At 44.6% G+C, this 18,600-nt stretch overlaps 1 protein-coding gene across 1 annotated transcript in view; it reads left to right on the top strand.

Moving 5' to 3' along the window:
• Nucleotides 1–18,600, top strand: part of CENPC (centromere protein C) — a gene marked incomplete at its 5' end in the record, with an annotated part of 583,906 nt that overhangs the window by 234,498 nt on the left and 330,808 nt on the right. The window contains one exon of the mRNA XM_082243417.1: nt 16,401–16,476. Within this exon, the coding sequence (XP_082099543.1) occupies nt 16,401–16,476 (76 nt within the window). The remainder of the gene's footprint in view (nt 1–16,400; nt 16,477–18,600) is intronic.

The following is an 18,600-nucleotide window of genomic DNA, read 5'->3' as shown; positions in this document are numbered from 1 at the left end:
ACTCTAGTTAAAACAAGGAAAGCGACTTCCAGAAAGATTATCATCGTACACGGAAGTCTTATATTGTGTGATGTGAATCCCTTGGGTTCCATCTACATCTTTATTCGGTAGTCCGAATATTGACTTTCTGCAACAGGGAGTTGAGCAGAAGCTGGCCTTGAGTGTTATCAAGGGTCTGGTTTCAGCATTTGCTATCTTCTTTCAGAAGCTTTTGTCTACTCATTCCTTGGTGCGGAATTTCATCCAGGGGGTGCGACACCTGGCTCTGCCAGTGCACGCGCCGTTACCATCCTGGGATCTTAATTTGGTGCTGTCGGTTCTTCAGACACCTCCCTTTGAAAATATCAGGGAGATTCCCTTGCTTACTTTATCCCAGAAGGTGGTCTTCTTGGTGGCTATCACTTCTGCACGCAGGGTGTCAGAACTGGCTGCATTATCCTGTTGTTCCCCAGATCTGGTGGTTCATAGGGATAAGGTTGTTCTTCATCCGAATCCATCCTTCCTTCTAAGGTGGTTTCAAAGTTTCATTGAATAAGGACAGTGTATTGTCCTTCCTATGTCCTTAGCCCAATCATCCTCGAGAATTTGCATGGCATTCCGTGGATGTAGTTCGGGCGATCAGGATATACTTGAATACTACGGATTCAATTTGTAAGACGGATTCACTGTTTGTGATCACGGATGGCCCTAAGAAGGGGTTGCCTGTTCTGCTGCGACCATCTTTAGATGGATCAGACAGACGGTGGTATAGGCTTATTTTATCTAAGGGTCGGGATCCCCCGTTCCCTGTTAAGGCGCATTCTACTCGGGCGCTTAGAGTTTCCTGGACCTTCCGCCATCAGGCGTCAGTGGTTCAGGTTTTCAAGGCGACTGTTTTAGTAGTCGGTTCATACCTTTACAATATTGTATAAGGTTTATGTGATGGCATCGTCAGATGCCTCTTCTGGCCGCAAGGTTCCTGCAGGCCACTGTTTGAGGAGACTGTTGGTCTACCTCGAGGATTTGTGGGGTAGGTCTCATCTGGTTTCTCGATGAGTCCTTTGATACTTCTGGTTGGCTCCGGTTGGGCCTTCTAGATTGGATTTTGATTCTGTCAATCCCACCCCTCATTTTGTGGCACTGCTTCTGGATGTCCCAGCTCTTGAGAATCAAGAAGACTACGTCTGTCAATGAGCGATAGAGAAAAATGGATTTTTGTAAGATCTTACCGTAAAATCCTTTTCTCTTAAGCTCATTGACAGACGTAGTACCCGCCCCTCTATCATTGAGTTGGGTTGGGTTAAATTCTCTGTTACTGCTTTAGAACAGAACTGATTCCCTGTAGCAGAGAGAGGGAGGATATACCCTCAGGGACTGCCCCTAAGGTGGAGCCAGAACGTTTTGTCTTTCTGCCTAGTCCTACTCCTGCGGAGACAACATAACCCAGCTCTTGAGAATCAAGAAGACTACGTCTGTCAATGAGCTTAAGAGAAAAGGATTTTACGGTAAGATCTTACAAAAATCCATTTTTTTAAACCTGGACCGCTTTATTTTGGCCCATATACCCATTAAGTATTACTATATGAACCATCTGGAAGTCATACAATCTATGCCTTACCCTGTTTCACATCTCTGATTGCATAGAGACTGTGGCATCCCAGCAGGGAATATATTGGCAAGCAAAATTCCATGTTCCTTTTGGAACCCTAACAAGTGAGTGGCTTTTACTTTTCCTCTATACCACCAGAACCTATTCCGCAGCCGCACTGCAGCCATCCCATTTGCTTGTTTTTTTTCTCGGAACTTTGTCAAGTGGAATGGGGATCCTTAGTCTTTGATAGGTGGATGTGTTAGAGCCGCCTCACGAGGACGGAAATTCGTGGTGGCTCCTGTCACCCACTCTGATCTATGGCAAGTCTTTTCTGCCTCTTGTTGTTGACGGTGATCACCAAGAATGCCAGCCTGTCGGGCTGGGGAGGTGTTCTGGACACCCTGTGTGCCCAGGGGACGTGGTCGGCGGAGGAATCCTCCTCGCCAATGAATGTTTTAGAGCTCCCAGCATTCGGACTGTGCTTGCTACGTTGGGCGACCCGGCAGCGTGGTCGCCCGGTTCAGGTTCAGATGGACTATGCCACGGCTGTGGCTTACGTAATTCAACGTGGGGGCACCAGGAGTGCCTGGGCGGTCAAGGAAGTGGCCAAGATTCTGTCTTGGGCCGGGGCACACGTTCCAGCTGTCTCTGCTGTTCACATTCCTGGAGTGGAGAGCTGGCAGACGGACTATCTCAGTCGTCAGTCCCTGAATCAGGGGGAATGACTCTGCATCTAGAGGGGTCTTGGCTCTGGTGCGCCCGGTGGGGGGTTCTGTTGGTGTATTGACTCCACAAGAAGGTGGAAAGGTTAGTGGCCAGAGTTCCAGATCCTCTGGCAGTTGCCACGGCCGCGTTGGTGGTGCCTTGGCACCAGTACCTGCTGTTTTTTTGCCTTTCCCTCGGTTCAACTGTTGTCCAGGTTCCTCCGCAGGCTAGCTTTGGAACAGGTGAGAGTGGTTCTGGTGGCCCCAGACTGGCCTCACAGGTCTTGGTAGGCAGACCTCCTACAGATGGTCATCGAGCCTCCCTAGCGGCTGCCTCTGAGAGTAGATCTGCTGTCTCAAGGGCTGAACTTCCATCCTGTTTTATTGTCTCTGGCTTTAACAGTGTGGCTGTTGAAATCTAGGTGTTGAGAGACAGGTCTCTCTGATGCTGTCAGTTCCTGCCTTGCTGAGGGCATGGAAGACTACCTCCAGGAAGATTTGCCATCGTACCTGGACGGTGTATATTGCCTGGTGAGAGTCGCAAGGGTTTCATCCTCGCTCCTTTTCGGTGGCGAGGGTTTTGGCCTTTCTACAAGAAGGTGTGAATCAGCGTTTTGGCGCGGGGCGCGATCAATGGTCAGTTGTCGGCCTTGGATGTTTTTTCTTCAAGCGTCCCTTGGCGACTAACTCCATTATTTGCACCTTTGTTCATGGGGTGCGTCTTCTGGCTCCGCCGCGGAGGGCTCCTTTGCCTCTGTGGGACCAAAAATATGGTCTTGTGTATTTTTGCAGCTGCCCCTATTTTGAGAACATCAGAGATATCTCTCTGCCTGTGTTGTCCCAGAAAGTGGCCTTTCTGGTGGCTATCACTTCTGCTCGCAGAGTGTCTGAAATGACTGCTCTAGCTTGCCGTTCGCCTTATCTGGTGGTTCATCGGGATGAAGGGGTCCTGCGACCTAATCGGGAATTTTCTCCCCTCAGGGGGTGTCGAGTTTCACCTTCAACGTGGATATTGTGTTGCCTTCGCTTTGCGCGAAGCCCTAGCGTCCCAAGGCATTTGTCTTGCGTTCATTGAATGTAGTCCGGACGATCAGGGTTTACCTGTCAGCCACGGAGTCCTTTTGGATGTCTGATTCCCTGTTGGTCCTTCGTGAGGGAACGCGGAAGGGTTCGGCTGCGTCCGTTGGGACCATTTCCAAATGGATCAGACAGTCTATTGTTCAGGCCTATTCAAAATGGGGTCAGGTTTCTCATTTTCCTGTGAGGGCACATTCTACTAGTGCTGTGAGTGCCTCTTGGGCTTTTCGCCATCAGGCTTCTGTGGCTCAGGTGTGCAAAGTGGCGACCTGGTCGGCTGTGCACCCCTTTTTTTTGCAAACTTCTACAAGTATTGACGTGATACCATCCTCAGATGCTTCCTTTGGCCGCAAAGTTTTGTGCGTGGCGGTTTGTTGAAGAAATGTGGTGTTCTGTCGCTTCTTGGGGTGAATTTTGTTCTGGGGTTAGCTCCTGTTGAGCTTCTGTTGCCCTGTTGGCTCAGTTTGTTTCTCTGGCCTTGTTGCCACGTTGCCATGTTTTTCTGGTTGCGTCGTTTTCACCCCTCACACCTGCACTGCTTTGGGACATCCAAATGGTGAAGGCACACTGAACGGGCTGCGAATGTCAGAGGACGTTAGAGAAAATATAATTTTTATAAGAACTTACCGTAAAATTCTTTTCTCTGATTCCTCTGACAGTCGCAGCCCCTGCCCCTCTATTTTGGGGTTCGTTGTCTTCCCATACTGCTTGCTACGAAACTAAAGAGCAGTACTCATTAGCTGAAGGGTATTGTCGAGAGGGACAGCCCCCTAGAGGTGTGCGATGGTTTATCTCTTTTTTGTCAAGTTTTCACTACCTAGCCTGCTCCTGCAGAGAGGGCGCATTACCCAATGGTGAAGGCATACTGAACGAGCTGTGACTGTCAGAGGAGTCGGAGAAAATAATTTTACTGTAATTTTTTCAAACAGTAACAGCCTTTACAGGAATATACAAATACCCCTGTTGGGCTGTTGTATTTAATACGATACTGGTCTCTTGCATGTGACCACAGTTTTACATAAAGACAAAAAGACCTGTACAAGTGCCTTGCAAAAGTATTCACCCCCTTGGCATTTTTTCGTGTTTTGTTGCCTCACAACCTGGAATTAACATGGATTTAATTTATTTAACCACTTGCCGCCCGCCCAACGTCAAATGGCGGAGCGGTGCGACCATTGTTCTGGGTCGCCGTCATATGACGGCGGCCCATTCAGGCAGGGCAGGCGTGCGATCGCTTGCGCGCCACCCTGCACTGTCGGTGGCGGCGTGTCCCCGGGACACAGCGCATCACCGGCAGGGGGGAAACAGCCAATGGGCATGGCTGTTTCCCACGTGATTGGCTGTGATCTTACACAGCCGATCACAATAGTAAAGCCCAGAAGATGACCGTGCATGCACGATCGGGAGCGTGCAGCGCGGTCATGTCGGTGGCTCTGTGTTCCCTATTAACACAGCTAGTCACCGGCAGTAGTAAACAGTCACTGACAGTGGCTGTTTACTATGTGATCGGCTGTGAATCCATTTACAGCCGATCACAAAATGTAAACAGAGCAGTAACTCCCTGTTACTAGCTCTTCTCCCCTCACACAGTTTCCAGTGTGAGGAGAGCAGAGCCAGAAACAGTGAGTTACTTCTCTGTACACCTGTCAAAGTAAAAGCACAAAAATAAAGGTCCCCACACAGTCCTCAGCCCCCCCCCAATTGCACCTGTCACCCAACAGTCACCTCATCAGTGCCCAGAAATTGACACCCATAAGGCTATGTTCACATGTAAGCGTAGCGATTGCAGGCAGAATCACCGCGATTTTCCCCGCAATCCGGAAATCATTGCAAATCGCGGCACGCCTGTGCTTTGCCCGTGATTTGCAAAAGCACCCCAAACGCTGTGCGATGTTGCCGTGATTTCCGTCTGCCGAATCGCGGTAACATCGCGCAGACATCGCATGACGCCCAAAAAAGGTACAAGAGTTTCTTTGGGGCGTCATGCGTTGTTTACGCGATGTTACCGCGATTCGGCAGCCGGAAATCGCGGCAACATCGCACAGCGTTTGGGGTGCTATTGCAAATCACGGGCAACGCACAGGCGTCCCGCGATTTGCAATGATTTCCGAATCGCGGGCAGAATCGCGGTGATTCTGCCCGCGATCGCTACTCTCACATGTGAACGTAGGCTAAAGTTCTCCTGTCATCAGAGACTGCCATCAGTACCGCTGTGCACCATCGCCCGTCACCTGTCACCCATCGGTGACCATCGCCCATCACCTGTCACCCATCGGTGACCATCGCCCATCACCTGTCACCCATCGGTGACCATCGCCCATCACCTGTCACCCCATCAGTCATTGTCACTTTTCACCCCATCAATCATCGTCACTTGTCACCCCATCAGTGATTGTCATCTGTCACCTCATCAATCATCGTCACTTGTCACCCCATCAGTGATCGCCATCTGTCACCCCATCAATCATCGTCACCTGTCACCCCATCAGTGATCGTCCTCTGTCAACCCATCAATCATCGTCGATTGTCACCCCATCAGTCATAGTCACCTGTCACCCCATCAGTCATAGTCACCTGTCAACCCATCAGTCATAGTCACCTGTCAACCCATCAGTCATAGTCACCTGTCAACCCATCAGTGACCGTCACCTGCCACCTATCAGTCACCTGCCACCCATCAGTCATCATCCGCAGTCAACCGTCACCCGTCACACAGCCCATCACAGCCAGCATGTCAAAAAGGATGTACAGCAGCGAGGAGGCCCTTCAGGTCCTCTCCATGACTGATGAGAGCACCGGGGAGCTCTCATCAGTATCCGAATCCAATTCCGATCCCCGATTCGGAATTTGAAATCGCTAATAGTAGCGGATCGAAGATGGACTTGGACTATTCCTGTACACTTTCCTTTTATAGAATGTATTTTGGGGTGCAATTTTTGCTATATACATGCAACCACTTACCGACCGCCTAACGACTATATACATCGGCCATTTAAAGCTAAATACTGGGGTTATGGCAGCAGATAGCTGCCATAACCCCGGTATTTTTTTAAACGGCGGGCGGTTGGCTTTCAGATATGGGTGGTCCCAGTGGCGGATTCGCCACGGAATTACCCTTACGGTGCAGGGGAAGAGGTGCCCCCCCCCCCTCCCGCCGCGTCCCAGACGTTTTCCCAGCTTACCCGACCCGCCGGCAGCGGGGAAAACTATCCGGTCCCGGATCCTCAGAGACAGGAAGTTGAGTGAGGGCAAGATGGCCCTCACTAGACTCTATGGTCTTGGAGGACCGGAGCTACGTCAAAAGTCGTTGCCTAGCAACCGGTTTAAAGGGCCGTTTTTTTTCTTTTTCAACAATTTTCTTTTTTTTCTGTTTTAGTATAGTTGTGAGGTGTTAGGTCTTTTTGACCCCAGATCTCACAATAAAGAGGACCTGTCATGCCTATTTCTATTACAAGGGATGTTCATTTTTAAAACTGTGTAAAAATAAAAAAATAATAAATAAAATAAATAGGAAAAAAAAAAAAATGAAAGCGCCCTGTCCCTTTTAGCTCACGCGCAGAAGCGAACGCATACGCTAGTCCCGCCCACATATGTAAACGGTGTTCAAACCACAAATGTGAGGTATCGCCGCGATCGTTGGAGCGAGAGCAATAATTTGAGCCCTAGACATCCACTGTAACTCTAAGCTGGTAACCTGTAGAATTTTTTAAAATGTTGCCTATGGGGATTTTTAAGTACCAATGTTTGGCGCCATTCCGTGGGCGTGCGCAATTTTGAAGCATGACATGTGGGGTATCTAATTACTCGGCGTAACATTATCTTTCAAATGTTGGAAAAAAAATTGGGCTAAATTTACTGTTTTGATAATTTTTAATTCAAAAAAGTGAATTTTTATTCCAAAAAATTGCATTTGGAAGACTGCTGCGCAAATATGGTGTAATAAAAAATATTGCAACGTTCTCCATTTTATTCTCTAGGGTCTCTGCTAAAAAAAAATATATAATGTTTGGGGGTTCTAAGTAGTTTTCTAGCAAAAAAAAAATGATTTTAGCTTGTTAACACCAAGTGTCAAAAATAGGCCCAGTCTTAAAGTGGATAAATGGACAACTTTGTGTAAAGTGCTACTTGGATGTTGGGACTCTGTATGTGGCTAGGCTGTGTAAAAGTGTTACACATGTGGTATCGCCATACTCAGGAGGAATAGCAGAATGTATTTTGGGGTGCAATTTTTGCTATGTACATGCTATGTGTTCAAAATATTGCATAAATGGACAGCTTTGTGTAAAAAAAAAAAATGCGTTTTCATTTTCTTTCCACATTTTCCAAAAACTTGTGGAAAAAATGACATATTCAAAAGACTCATTATGCCTCAAAAATTATACGTTGGGCTGTTTGCTTTCCAAAATGGGGTCATTTTATGGGGGTTTCCATTGTCCTGGTGCTTCAGGGCCTTCAAAATTGCGATAGGTTGTCAGGAAATTATGCTGTATGTGAAATTTGTGCTCCTAGAATGCCAGACGATGCTACTTGGATGTTAGGCCTCTGTATGTGGCCAGGTTGTAAAAAAGTCTCACACATGTGGTATTAACATAATCAGGAGGAGTAGCAGAATGTGTTTTGGGGTGTGGTTCCAAGTATACATATGCTGTGTGAAAGAAATAACCTGTTAATACGTCAATTTGTAAAAAAAAAAAAAAAAAAAATCTTCATTTTGCAAAGAATTGTGGGAAAAAATTACAACTTCAAAAAACTCACCATGCCCCTTATTAAATACCTTGGAATGTCTACTTTCCAAAAAGGGGTCATTTGGGGGGTGTTTGTACTTTCCTGACTTTTTAGTGTCTCAAGAAATGAGATGGGCCTTCAGTACATCAGGTGTGATCAAGTGTGATAAATTTTTAATGATTAGCACCATAAATTGTGGACTCTATAACTTTCACAAAGACCAAATAATATACACTTATTTGGGTTATTTTTACCAAAGATAAGTAGCAGTATAAATTTTGGCCAAAATTTGTGAAGAAAAATTACTAATTTGCAAAATTGTATGACAGGAACAAAGAAAAATGCATTTTTTCACAATATTTTTAGTCTTTTTTTATTTATAGCACAAAAAATAAAAAACCCAGTAGTGATTAAATACCATCAAAAGAAAGCTCTATTTGTGTGAAGAAAAGGACACAATTTTTTTATGGGTACAGTGTTGCATGACTGAGTAATTGTCATTCAAATTGTGAGAGCGCTGAAAGCTGAAAATCGGTCTGGGCAGGAAGAGGTCGGAAGTGCACTGTAGGCAAGTGGTTAATTTACAGAACATGCCCACAACTTTGAAGAGAAGATTTTTTTTTTTTTATGAAGCAAACAACAAATAGGACAAAATAACAGAAAACTTTTTACTCCCCCTAAAGTTAATACTTTGTAGAGCCACCTTTTGTGGCAATCACAGTTCCAAGTCGCTTTGGATAAGTCTCTATGAGCTTGCCACATCTTACCACTGGGATTTTTGCCCATTCCTCCTTGCAAAACTGCTCCAGCTCCTTCAAGTTGGATGGTTTGCGCTTGTGAACAGCAATCTTTTAGTCTGACCACAGATTTTTCTATTGGATTGAGGTCTGGGCTTTGACTAGGCCATTCCAACACATTTACATGTTTCCCCTTAAATCACTCAAGTGTTGCTTTAGCAGTGTGTTTGGGGTCATTGTCCTGCTGGAAGGTGAACCTCAGTCCTAGCAGTTGTACAGGGGCAGTCTGGCTCTCCCAGGCAAAGCGTCGTACATGTAGGGCGCTCTCTCCTGGGGGGCGTGGGGCGCACTCCCACGTGCCCCCGGCCCCGCTGATGGTCTAATTGGGTTCAGAACCGATCAGTCATAAAGTCCAGGCCAATGATTTTTGGCCTGGACATGTTGATTGGTCCTGCCCAATCAGACACTGACTTGTGCCTGTGAAATGTAAACACAAGGAACAGAAATGTCCCGCTCTCTCCTCCCAAACTCCTTTTTTGATTTATTGAGAGAAGAGAGAGGGTCAAAACTGTGAGTATTGCACACTTGCACACACCTAGGTAGGCACACTTAACCCCCGATCACCCCCCCCCCGAGTTAACCCCTACACCCCCTGTCACAACACACACTGTATACAGTATATAGCAGTTTTCTATATACCTGTATTAGCGTGACTTTTGACCTGGTTTTGCGCTTGCGGCTGTTCCTTTTAGGGTTAGGATACCCACCCCCCAATAAAGATTCAACCCCCCTCCCCCCCCAATCCCCCCCCCTCCCCCCTGTCACATTGCACACTATATACAGGTAATATAGTGGTTTACTGTATTTTTGTATTAGTGTGATTGTGACTTCAGTTAGCGCTAGTGAGTTAGTTTCTGTCCCAAGTAGGTTTAGGGTCCCCTCCACCCCCCAATAAAGATTTAACCCCCCTGATCACCCCCAGTTAACCCCTGCACCCCCCCCCTCACAACACACACTGTATATAGCTGTTTCCTATATTCCTGTATTAGTGTAACTTGTGACTTGGTTTAGCACTTGCGGCCGTTCCTTTTAGGGTTAGGATACCCGCCACCCCCCCATAAAGTTTTAACCCCTTGATTCCCCCCTGATCACCCCTTCCCCTCTGTCACATTGCACACTATATACAGGTAATATAGTGTATTTCTGTATATCTGTGATAGTGTGATTGTGACTTCAGTTAACGCTAGCAAGTTAGTTTCTGTCCCAAGTATGTTTAGGCCCCCCCCCATTAAAGATTTAACCCCCTGATTCCCCCCAGTTAACCCCTTCATTGCCCTATCACAGTGTCACTTTTATAGTGTACAGTTTTTTTTCTGGTCACTATTATTAGTGTCACAGGTGACATTAGTTAGTGTTAGCGTCAGTCTAGGACAGCGCAGATCCCCGGCGCATAGTCAGAAATATTAGTTAACCCCTTGATTACCACATATACACACACATACATACACACACATACACTTCCATTACTAGTATATTGTTTGAACAAATCAATATCTGATCAGAACTATACTAGCGTCCCCAATAGTTTAGGGTTCCCAAAATGCGGTGTTTGCACTATCAGCACGGATTCCTGCCAGCACCTGCGTTTAGCCCCTCCGCCCACCCCACCCCACCCAGGCAAGTGCAGTAATCAACAGATTACTGTCACTTCCAAAAAACACAAAACATACAAAACCGTTGTGTTAGCGTCAGGCCTGATCCCTGCTAGCATTAGCAGTTTTTTGTAGCGACCAAATAGTCCTTGACAACCAGTTGCTTTTTTACCTGTGAGTCACACTAGTGTACCTGTAAATTTAGTTGCTAAAATGTCCAGATGAGAGCGATGGGGAAGCCTCACTGGCAGAATCAGGGTCAGTATACGAACCGTTAGAGAGCAGTGGCTCCCTGACAGATAGCTCAGACGACGGATGGGTCCTTTGTTGGCACAAGACGTACCCGACCCCATTTTGGAGTTGCTGAGGTGCAGGAATCGCAGGGTGCTTGTATGGAGCAGAGAGCCAGTACTAGTGCCGCTAACCCTTCTGGTGAACTGGCAAGCACCAGCGGCTTAGTACACCCTGGACCTAGAACAACCAGCTCTGCAGTATCACTTGGTGACATGACGTGACGAGTCCCATAAGTGCAGTTGAGGCTGGTACGGTGGCTAGCACAAGTAGTGGCCCGCAGCTACCGCATATTCGAAGACAGGCCCTTAGAACCCATAGTGTCCTCCCTGATGCGTGGCATATCCTAATTAGCAGCCCACTGATACTACAGCGCCCGTACTTCCCCCATTCACTGCCCAACCTGGAATCCACGTGGAAACAGCCAATTTTACTCCCCTTCATTTATATGAGCTGTTTTTCACGGAAGATCTTTTCAGATCTATTGTGGACAAAAGTAATTTATATGCTGGTCAATTCATCGCCGCCAACCCAAATTCGTCCCCTGACAGACAATTCAGCTGGAAACCTTTAACGGTTTCCGAGTTTAAAACTTTTCTGGGCCTTTTCCTCAACATGGGCATAACCAAAAGGAGTTAGTTGCGGTTATATTGGTCCACTAACCCAATTCACCATATGCGCGTGTACTCTGCTTCCATGTCCAGAGCGAGATACGAGCAAATTCTGCGTTTCATGCACTTCAGTTGTGCTGTCTTAGTATTTCATGGCCTCCGAAACTGTGATAGGTAGTGAGTAGTACTCAGGAGAAGCAGCAGAATGTATTTTGAGGTGTCATTCCACATATACCTATCGCATGTGTGAGCAATTTATCTTTTAGTGACAACTTTGTGTTAAATAAAAAAAATTTAATTTTCCCAAAACTTGTGGCAAAATATAAAATATTCCATGGACTCGCCATGCCTCTCAGCAAACAGCTTGGGGTGTCTACCTTCCAAAACGGGGTCATTTGGGGGGTTTTGTGGTATCTTGACATTTCAGGGCCTCCTAAACCGTCGGTTGTGAGAAAATGCAATGAAAAATGTACGTCCTTTGAAATTCTGAAGGTGGTGATTGGTTTTCAGGGTCCCGTACACAGCTAGGCTCCCAAAAAGTCTCACACATGTGGTATCCCTGTACTCAGGAGAAGCAGCAGAATATATTTTGGGGTGTAATTACACATATACCCATGTTATGCGTGAGCAATATATCATTTCAATGAGAACTTTGAGTCATTTTCAAACACCTGTGGCAAAAAAAAAATTAAATATTTAATGAGCTCAACATGCCTCTCAGGACATTTGTTAGGATATCTACTTTCCAAAAAGTGGTAATTTGTGGGTGTTTTGTACTGCCCTGCCATTTCACTTCATGAAATGAGATAGGCAGTCAGAAAGTAAAAGCTGCATAAATTCCAGTATTTGCACCATAGTTTGTAGACGCTATAACCTTTACGCAAATCAATAAAAATACGCTCATTGAGATTTTTTTTGTCAAAGACATGCCGCTAAATACATTTTGGCCAAAATATTTGACATAAATTGAGTATATTGGATATTTTTTTAAAGACAAAGTTGAAAATTTCATTTTTTTTTCCCTCAAAATTTTCGCTCCTTTTTTATTATCGCAAAAAATAAAAAGTGCAGAGGGGATCAAATACCACCAAAAGAATGTGCTCTGTTTTTGGGAATAAAAGGACATAAATTTCGATTGGGTACCGCATTGCATGACCGCGCAATTGTTAGTTAAAAACACGCAATGCCAAGTTGAAAAAAGGGGCCTGGTCTTTGAGCAGCCAAATCTTCCGGTCTGAAAGTGGTTAAAAACATCCCCACAGCATGATGCTGCCACCACCATGTTTCACTCTGGGGATGGTGTTCTTTGGGTGATGTGATGTGTTGGGTTTGCGACAGACATAGCGTTTTCTTTGATGGCCAAAAAGTTCAATTTTAGTCTCATCAGGCCAGAGCACCTTTCTCCATACATTTTGGGAGTCTCCCACAAGCCTTTTCGCAAATTCAAAACGTGCCATTTTGTTTTTTGCTGAAAGTAATGTCTTTCTTTTGGCCACTCTGCCATAAAGCCCAACTCTATTGAACGTACGACTTATTGTTGTCCTATGTACAGATACTCCAGTCTCTGCTGTGGAACTCTGCATCTCCTCCAGGTTTACCTTAGGTCTCGGTGCTGCCTCTCTAATTAATGCCCTCCTTGCCTTGCTGAGTTTTAGTTGGCAGCCGTCTCTTGGCAGGTTTGCTGTTGTCATGTTTTTTTCCATTTGGTTATGATAGATTTGATGGTGCTCCTGGGGATCATCAAAGATTTGGTTATTTTTTTGTTTATAACCCAACCCTGACTTGTACTTCTCAACGACATTATCCCTTACTTGTTTGGAGAGTTCCTTGGTCTTCATGGCAGTGTTTGGTTAGTGGTGCCTCGTGTTTAGGTGTTGCAGCCTCTGGGGCCTTTCAAAAAAGGTGTGTATATGTAATGACAGATCATGTGACACTTAGATTGCACACAGGTGGACATCATTTCGCTAATTATGTGACTTCAGAAGGTAATTGTTTGCGCCAGAGCTTTTTAATGGGCTTTATAACAAAGAGGGTGAATACATACGCACATGCCAATTTTCTGTTTTCTATTTCTAAAAAATAGTTTTATGTATATATTTTTCTCATTTCACTTCACCAATTTAGACTATTGTGTTCTGATCCATCACATAGAATTCAGATTAACAAAACATTGAACTTAAGGTTGTAATGTAACAAAATAGGTAAAAAGTCAAGGGGGTGAATACTTTTGCAAGACACTGTTATATACATATATATGTAGTGAGACCAATATCAAAATTCATAAACCTCACTAAAAACTTTATTTGTATTAAACCTGACAAGCAGGATAAGGCTTGCCCTGGTGTGGTGGATCAAATGTTTGGCATCCATTGTAAACACCTTCCACTAGAAAGATCTTCCCCAATTCCAGAGCCAGTCTTTTGGACTGTACCCACCTGGTACAAGGGAGCTTGGCTTGCAATCAATGTTCGGTAACTCAGGGAGATTCAGCAATTTATTCAAGCAGGATTCCCTCAGACAATGTCATGTTATTTACTTCAATCATTAGGGAGGCACCATAAGTCCCACAGCTCAAAGAGAAGGTGATTTCATTTTGGCTTTGGCAGAACCTTTATGTGCCAGTGCTGTCCGCTGTGCACATCCCAGGTGTTGTAAAACTGGCAATGATCAACAACTGGGCTCCAGAAACAGTTCTCTTTACCCAGAAGTGTTTCAAGACCTCTGTGACAGGTAGAGGGTGCCAGACCTAGATCTCGTGGTTCAAAAAACAAACGGAGCAGGTTTGTCTCCAGATCCAGGGATCCTCTTGCCTTCACAGTGGATGTGACTCTATGATCTATGCTTTTACTCCTCTGAAGATCCTTTCCTGCTTAATCACATCTTTTCTGGGCATTCCTCTCCTACATGTAAAAATCATAATTTTTTTGCTAGAGAATTACTCAGAACCCCCTAACATAATAAATATATATATATATATATATATATATATATATATACACATACACACACCCACCGTGTCTACCTAGGCCAGAGCAATGAGAATTACTGAAATGCCCTCTATCTCGATCCTGTGGATTAACCACTTCCATACTGCTGAACCTCCTATGATGTCCTGGGCTTTCCGTGGTCATAGAGATGACCAGGGACCATCTGTTCCTCGGTCAGCTCTATGGTAAACGGCCGCCACTGGCCGATTCATTCCCTGGCTTGCCGATCGCACGGGCGAGCCGGTAGAAGCACCGGAGGGGGGATGCCCTCTCCCGCCGTCTGTAAAAGCTGGACAGCTGCTATGATTGATTTGCCTGTGCAGGGAATTGCTGGTAGAAAAAAGATATCTGAACGATGCCTGCAGCTGCAGGCATCATTCAGATATCTCCACTACAAGCCCAGGACATCATATGCTGTTGAGTGGTATGGAAGTAGGAAGTGCACAGGATCAAGATAGAGGGCATTCCAGTTATTCTCATTGCACTGGCCTAGGCAGACTCTCTGAGGGCCCTGCAAGTGAATAGCCTTTTCTGGCTGTATTTCAGACTTGGGGGGAGGTGGAATTAATAGTGAAGTTAAGCCATCTGATTTTACTGCCCTTTGGCTGCCTGTGTGAAAGAGGCCTAACTGGCATCCTTGGCAATAGTGCATTCTGTAGCTTTAGAATGTATTGTATAATATTCTCACAGATCTGATTATTAGAAGCCAACTGTGGTTCTGCATCCCTAATCATGGATTAAAAAATATTGCAATAGATTTTTGTAATTCCTGCTTTTTGTCAATTTTACGGCAGTCTAACAACAGAAATGAACCCCTCTTGCCCATGGCAATTTTACATTCCACAGCAAACCTAACTATTGTTTAGAAATCAAATAATAGAAATCAAATAATGGTAAATGTATCTTGATGAAGATGATCCCTGTCTTTTCATTGATCTGTGACAAAACCACGCAAACCCATGTTGACTGGATTTTTGTGGCAGCATTGAGATTTTGTCTTTAGCTTAATATGTAACTCGTGAATAAAAGCAACACACACAAGTGCATTAGTGCCGGTTCACATTTGTGCGATGCGGGAACGCTCCGAATATACAGCGTGTTCCCGCATCGCATCCGCACCCCTGGCAGTTCACACTGCCATATGCGATACGCTGGGGGTGTCAATTAAGAGTTAACGACACCCCCAGATAAGATCGCATATCGCAGTGCGATCTGTAAGTTCGCACAGAATCTGATCGCACTAGTGTGACCCACCATGCAATCCGATTCTGCTGTGGACCAAAAAAGGGTCCTGTGCGATTGTGGTGCGAATTCAGCCATACAAATGGTATGGCTGAATTTGCACCGCACAGAGATCGCATGTAATGTTAGGAGCAGTACGCTCTGAATTACATGCGATCTCTGTGATCGCACTAATGTGAACCGGCACTTAGAGTGCTGTCCTTGAACATCTTCAATTTAGGGAAAGACAGGAAACCAAGAATGAAATCAGCTAGCAGTAACAAACCATGCGTTAAAATACCTCCTACATATATAGCATGTGAATTAGTATCCACTTAGCAAGCTTTCAGACTTCTTATTTAAAATACATGTATAAAAGGAGCTATGCAAAATATAATATACATACACACTAAACACATTATTTAGTCCAGTGTCAACCAGAAGTGCCAGTCCATATAAGTGTCCACAAAATTATAGTGCTATACACTATATATAACTAAACTCGTTTGTCATCAGGTAAACACTCCATTGAGATGTGCTCTCCCCACCACCATACAAATATACTCACCAGAGCGCCAAGCCCCAAAAGAGGTCCATATTGCTTAAGAGGTTTTCTGCAATGGTCATGAAAATCAGAATCACTCTGCTGTACTCAATGTGCTACGCACTTAGTGTGTGCCCTCAGGAAGCCAGCAGCGCCATCTTACTAAAGGTTTAAATACCCTGCAGTTCTAAACCTTCAGCCTTTAGAACCACTTTAAGATTTATTAATAAAATATTTGAAGTAATTTTATTTATTTATTTTTTTCTGTGCATATCTGCTAGTTTCACACCAGATGGAGGTGGAAACTGAACCTACCGAGACAGTCCGTGCGCAATCAACTGTGCAGTCCCAAGCAGTGTAAGTATTTATTTATTTTTTTACAAAGGCTTATTTAAAGTTAATAATGTATATAGTTTAGATTATTTTCCCAAACATTCTCTACAAAATTTAGCTGTATCTTTTTACTTTCTTTTTAGGCCCAGATCACACTATCCATTGTTCTCTAAAGAGCCACGGATGTCAACAGATATGTATCCGCTGACAACCGCCGACATCTGATCTGATCTCTGATCCTGTCCACTATAAACAGACTGGTGGGGATCCGTTCTTCATCCGTCCGGCAGGTCAGATCCGGTGACAGTCGGATGGAAACAGACAGGTGGTCCGTTTCCATCCGACAGTCCATAGAGGACAGCGGGCTGTGTCTGCTCTGAATCAGCAGAGCGGACATGGACCTGTCATCCACCTGCTTAGTTGGGATATCCTCTTCATAGTGTGAAAGGGGCCTTATATAGCTGTGTTGTTTGGATGAAAGATGTTTCATATTTGGGTGTTTTTGTTTTTCAGTTTCCTTCATATGTTGTCACTAGTTGACCTTACTGTAAATTCCTTTCTCTTCCTTACTAAAACACATTTATATATTCTCTATCAAGGGAGTTGTATCATTTTAAATTTAGTGAGGTAGAGTATCACATACAGCACAGAGCATTTTCTCTACAGTATGTAAACTGGTTAGAACAATACAATGTTTTATGATAATTAGCTTTTTGTATGCGTTCACCCATGCTGCCTTAAAGTAGAACTGAAGGCAAACCTTTTTTCATTTTGGATAGAGTAAGGGAGTTCTAGTCCCTGTTAGTTTGTTTTTTTTGTTTGTCATCTGTGTCCCATTAGGAAGTTTTCCCTTCATTTCCTCTCCCATAGCCAAGGCAGGAAGCAAACGAAAATTCCTCCAGTGAGGGAATCACTGGTTGTCCCCAGGGTCAGCAGAACCAGTGTTCCTATTGGAAAATCTCCCCTCTACTGGCCAAAATTTGGGATTTCCTTTCACTTTCGATGAAATCGGTAAACATAACAAACAGAGAGAGCGAATGTTCCTAACAGGGGTATAGGCAGAAAAAAAACCTGTAAGTTGTTTTAATTATTCACTCTATCCAAAACTAAAAAAAAAAAATGGTTTTAGCTTTGGTTATACTTGAAGTTGCATAAAAGTAATTTGTTTTCATCTGTAGAACATGCTGTCAGGTCTCAATAATCGATTTTTATACTCCGCATAAAACCCTTTACTTGAGTCTATTGAAGGATAAGTAATTTATCTTTGAGTTATACTGCCACCTACAGATGGTAAAGACACTGGAAAAAATATAACTGTGGACAAGATCAGGATAACCCAACTTACTGTCAGTAAACCTCAATTTTGTAGCAAGCAGTACTGGGAACACGAAGTGGTGGGAATTGTGTCCCTCAATAAACATAATGTGAAGAATTTTACGGGGGGCACATTGAGGGGCATTAATTGACCTTCGGGATGTCCAAAATTAATTCAGATTGAGTATTGGGTAGAACTGCAAAAAAAAACCTAAAACTGGAAACCACCTTCCGCTCAAATAGCTACCTGAAGCTGGCATCGGATGAGGCCTCCACATCCCCTAGGTAGAACTTAAAGAACATGTGCATGGAGGACCAGAGGCAGCCTTGCAAATCTTGGAAACCATTGTTTAATGTAGAAAAGCCCAAGAAGCACTCAATGATCTAGTTTAGGGCTCTTTCACAGGAATGGTTTGAACCCGATGCTTGGACCGTGATGCTCAGATTATGGTCTGTTTGAGGCACCTATAGATGGGGACTGTCCAGGATTACAAGAAAGCAATGACTGAGCTCGAACAACATCCAGATAATTGATGGAAATGTCTTTTTGGTGAATTGGGAGTCAAACAGAGGGACGACTTTGATCGTGGTTGAGGTGAAAGGCAGACACTACATTAGGAAAGAAGTCTTAGGCGCAACACCACCTTGTCAGTATGCAAAATCAGAAAGGCTTTGCTGCAGGATAAGGCTGCAAGTGCTCACAGAGAGGTGATGACAAGGATTGTATTACCTCATGAGGGAGAGAGAGGAATGTCCCTTTTCGGTTGAAATGGTGGTTTCTGAAGTGCAGAGGAAACTAAGTTGCAGGGAAACGGGAGGGAGACTCCCTGTACA

The sequence above is a fragment of the Pelophylax lessonae genome (genome assembly GCF_965119305.1).
Source record: "Pelophylax lessonae genome assembly, chromosome: 1".
NCBI lineage: Eukaryota > Metazoa > Chordata > Amphibia > Anura > Ranidae > Pelophylax > Pelophylax lessonae.
This window is presented reverse-complemented; position numbering and strand designations above follow the sequence as displayed.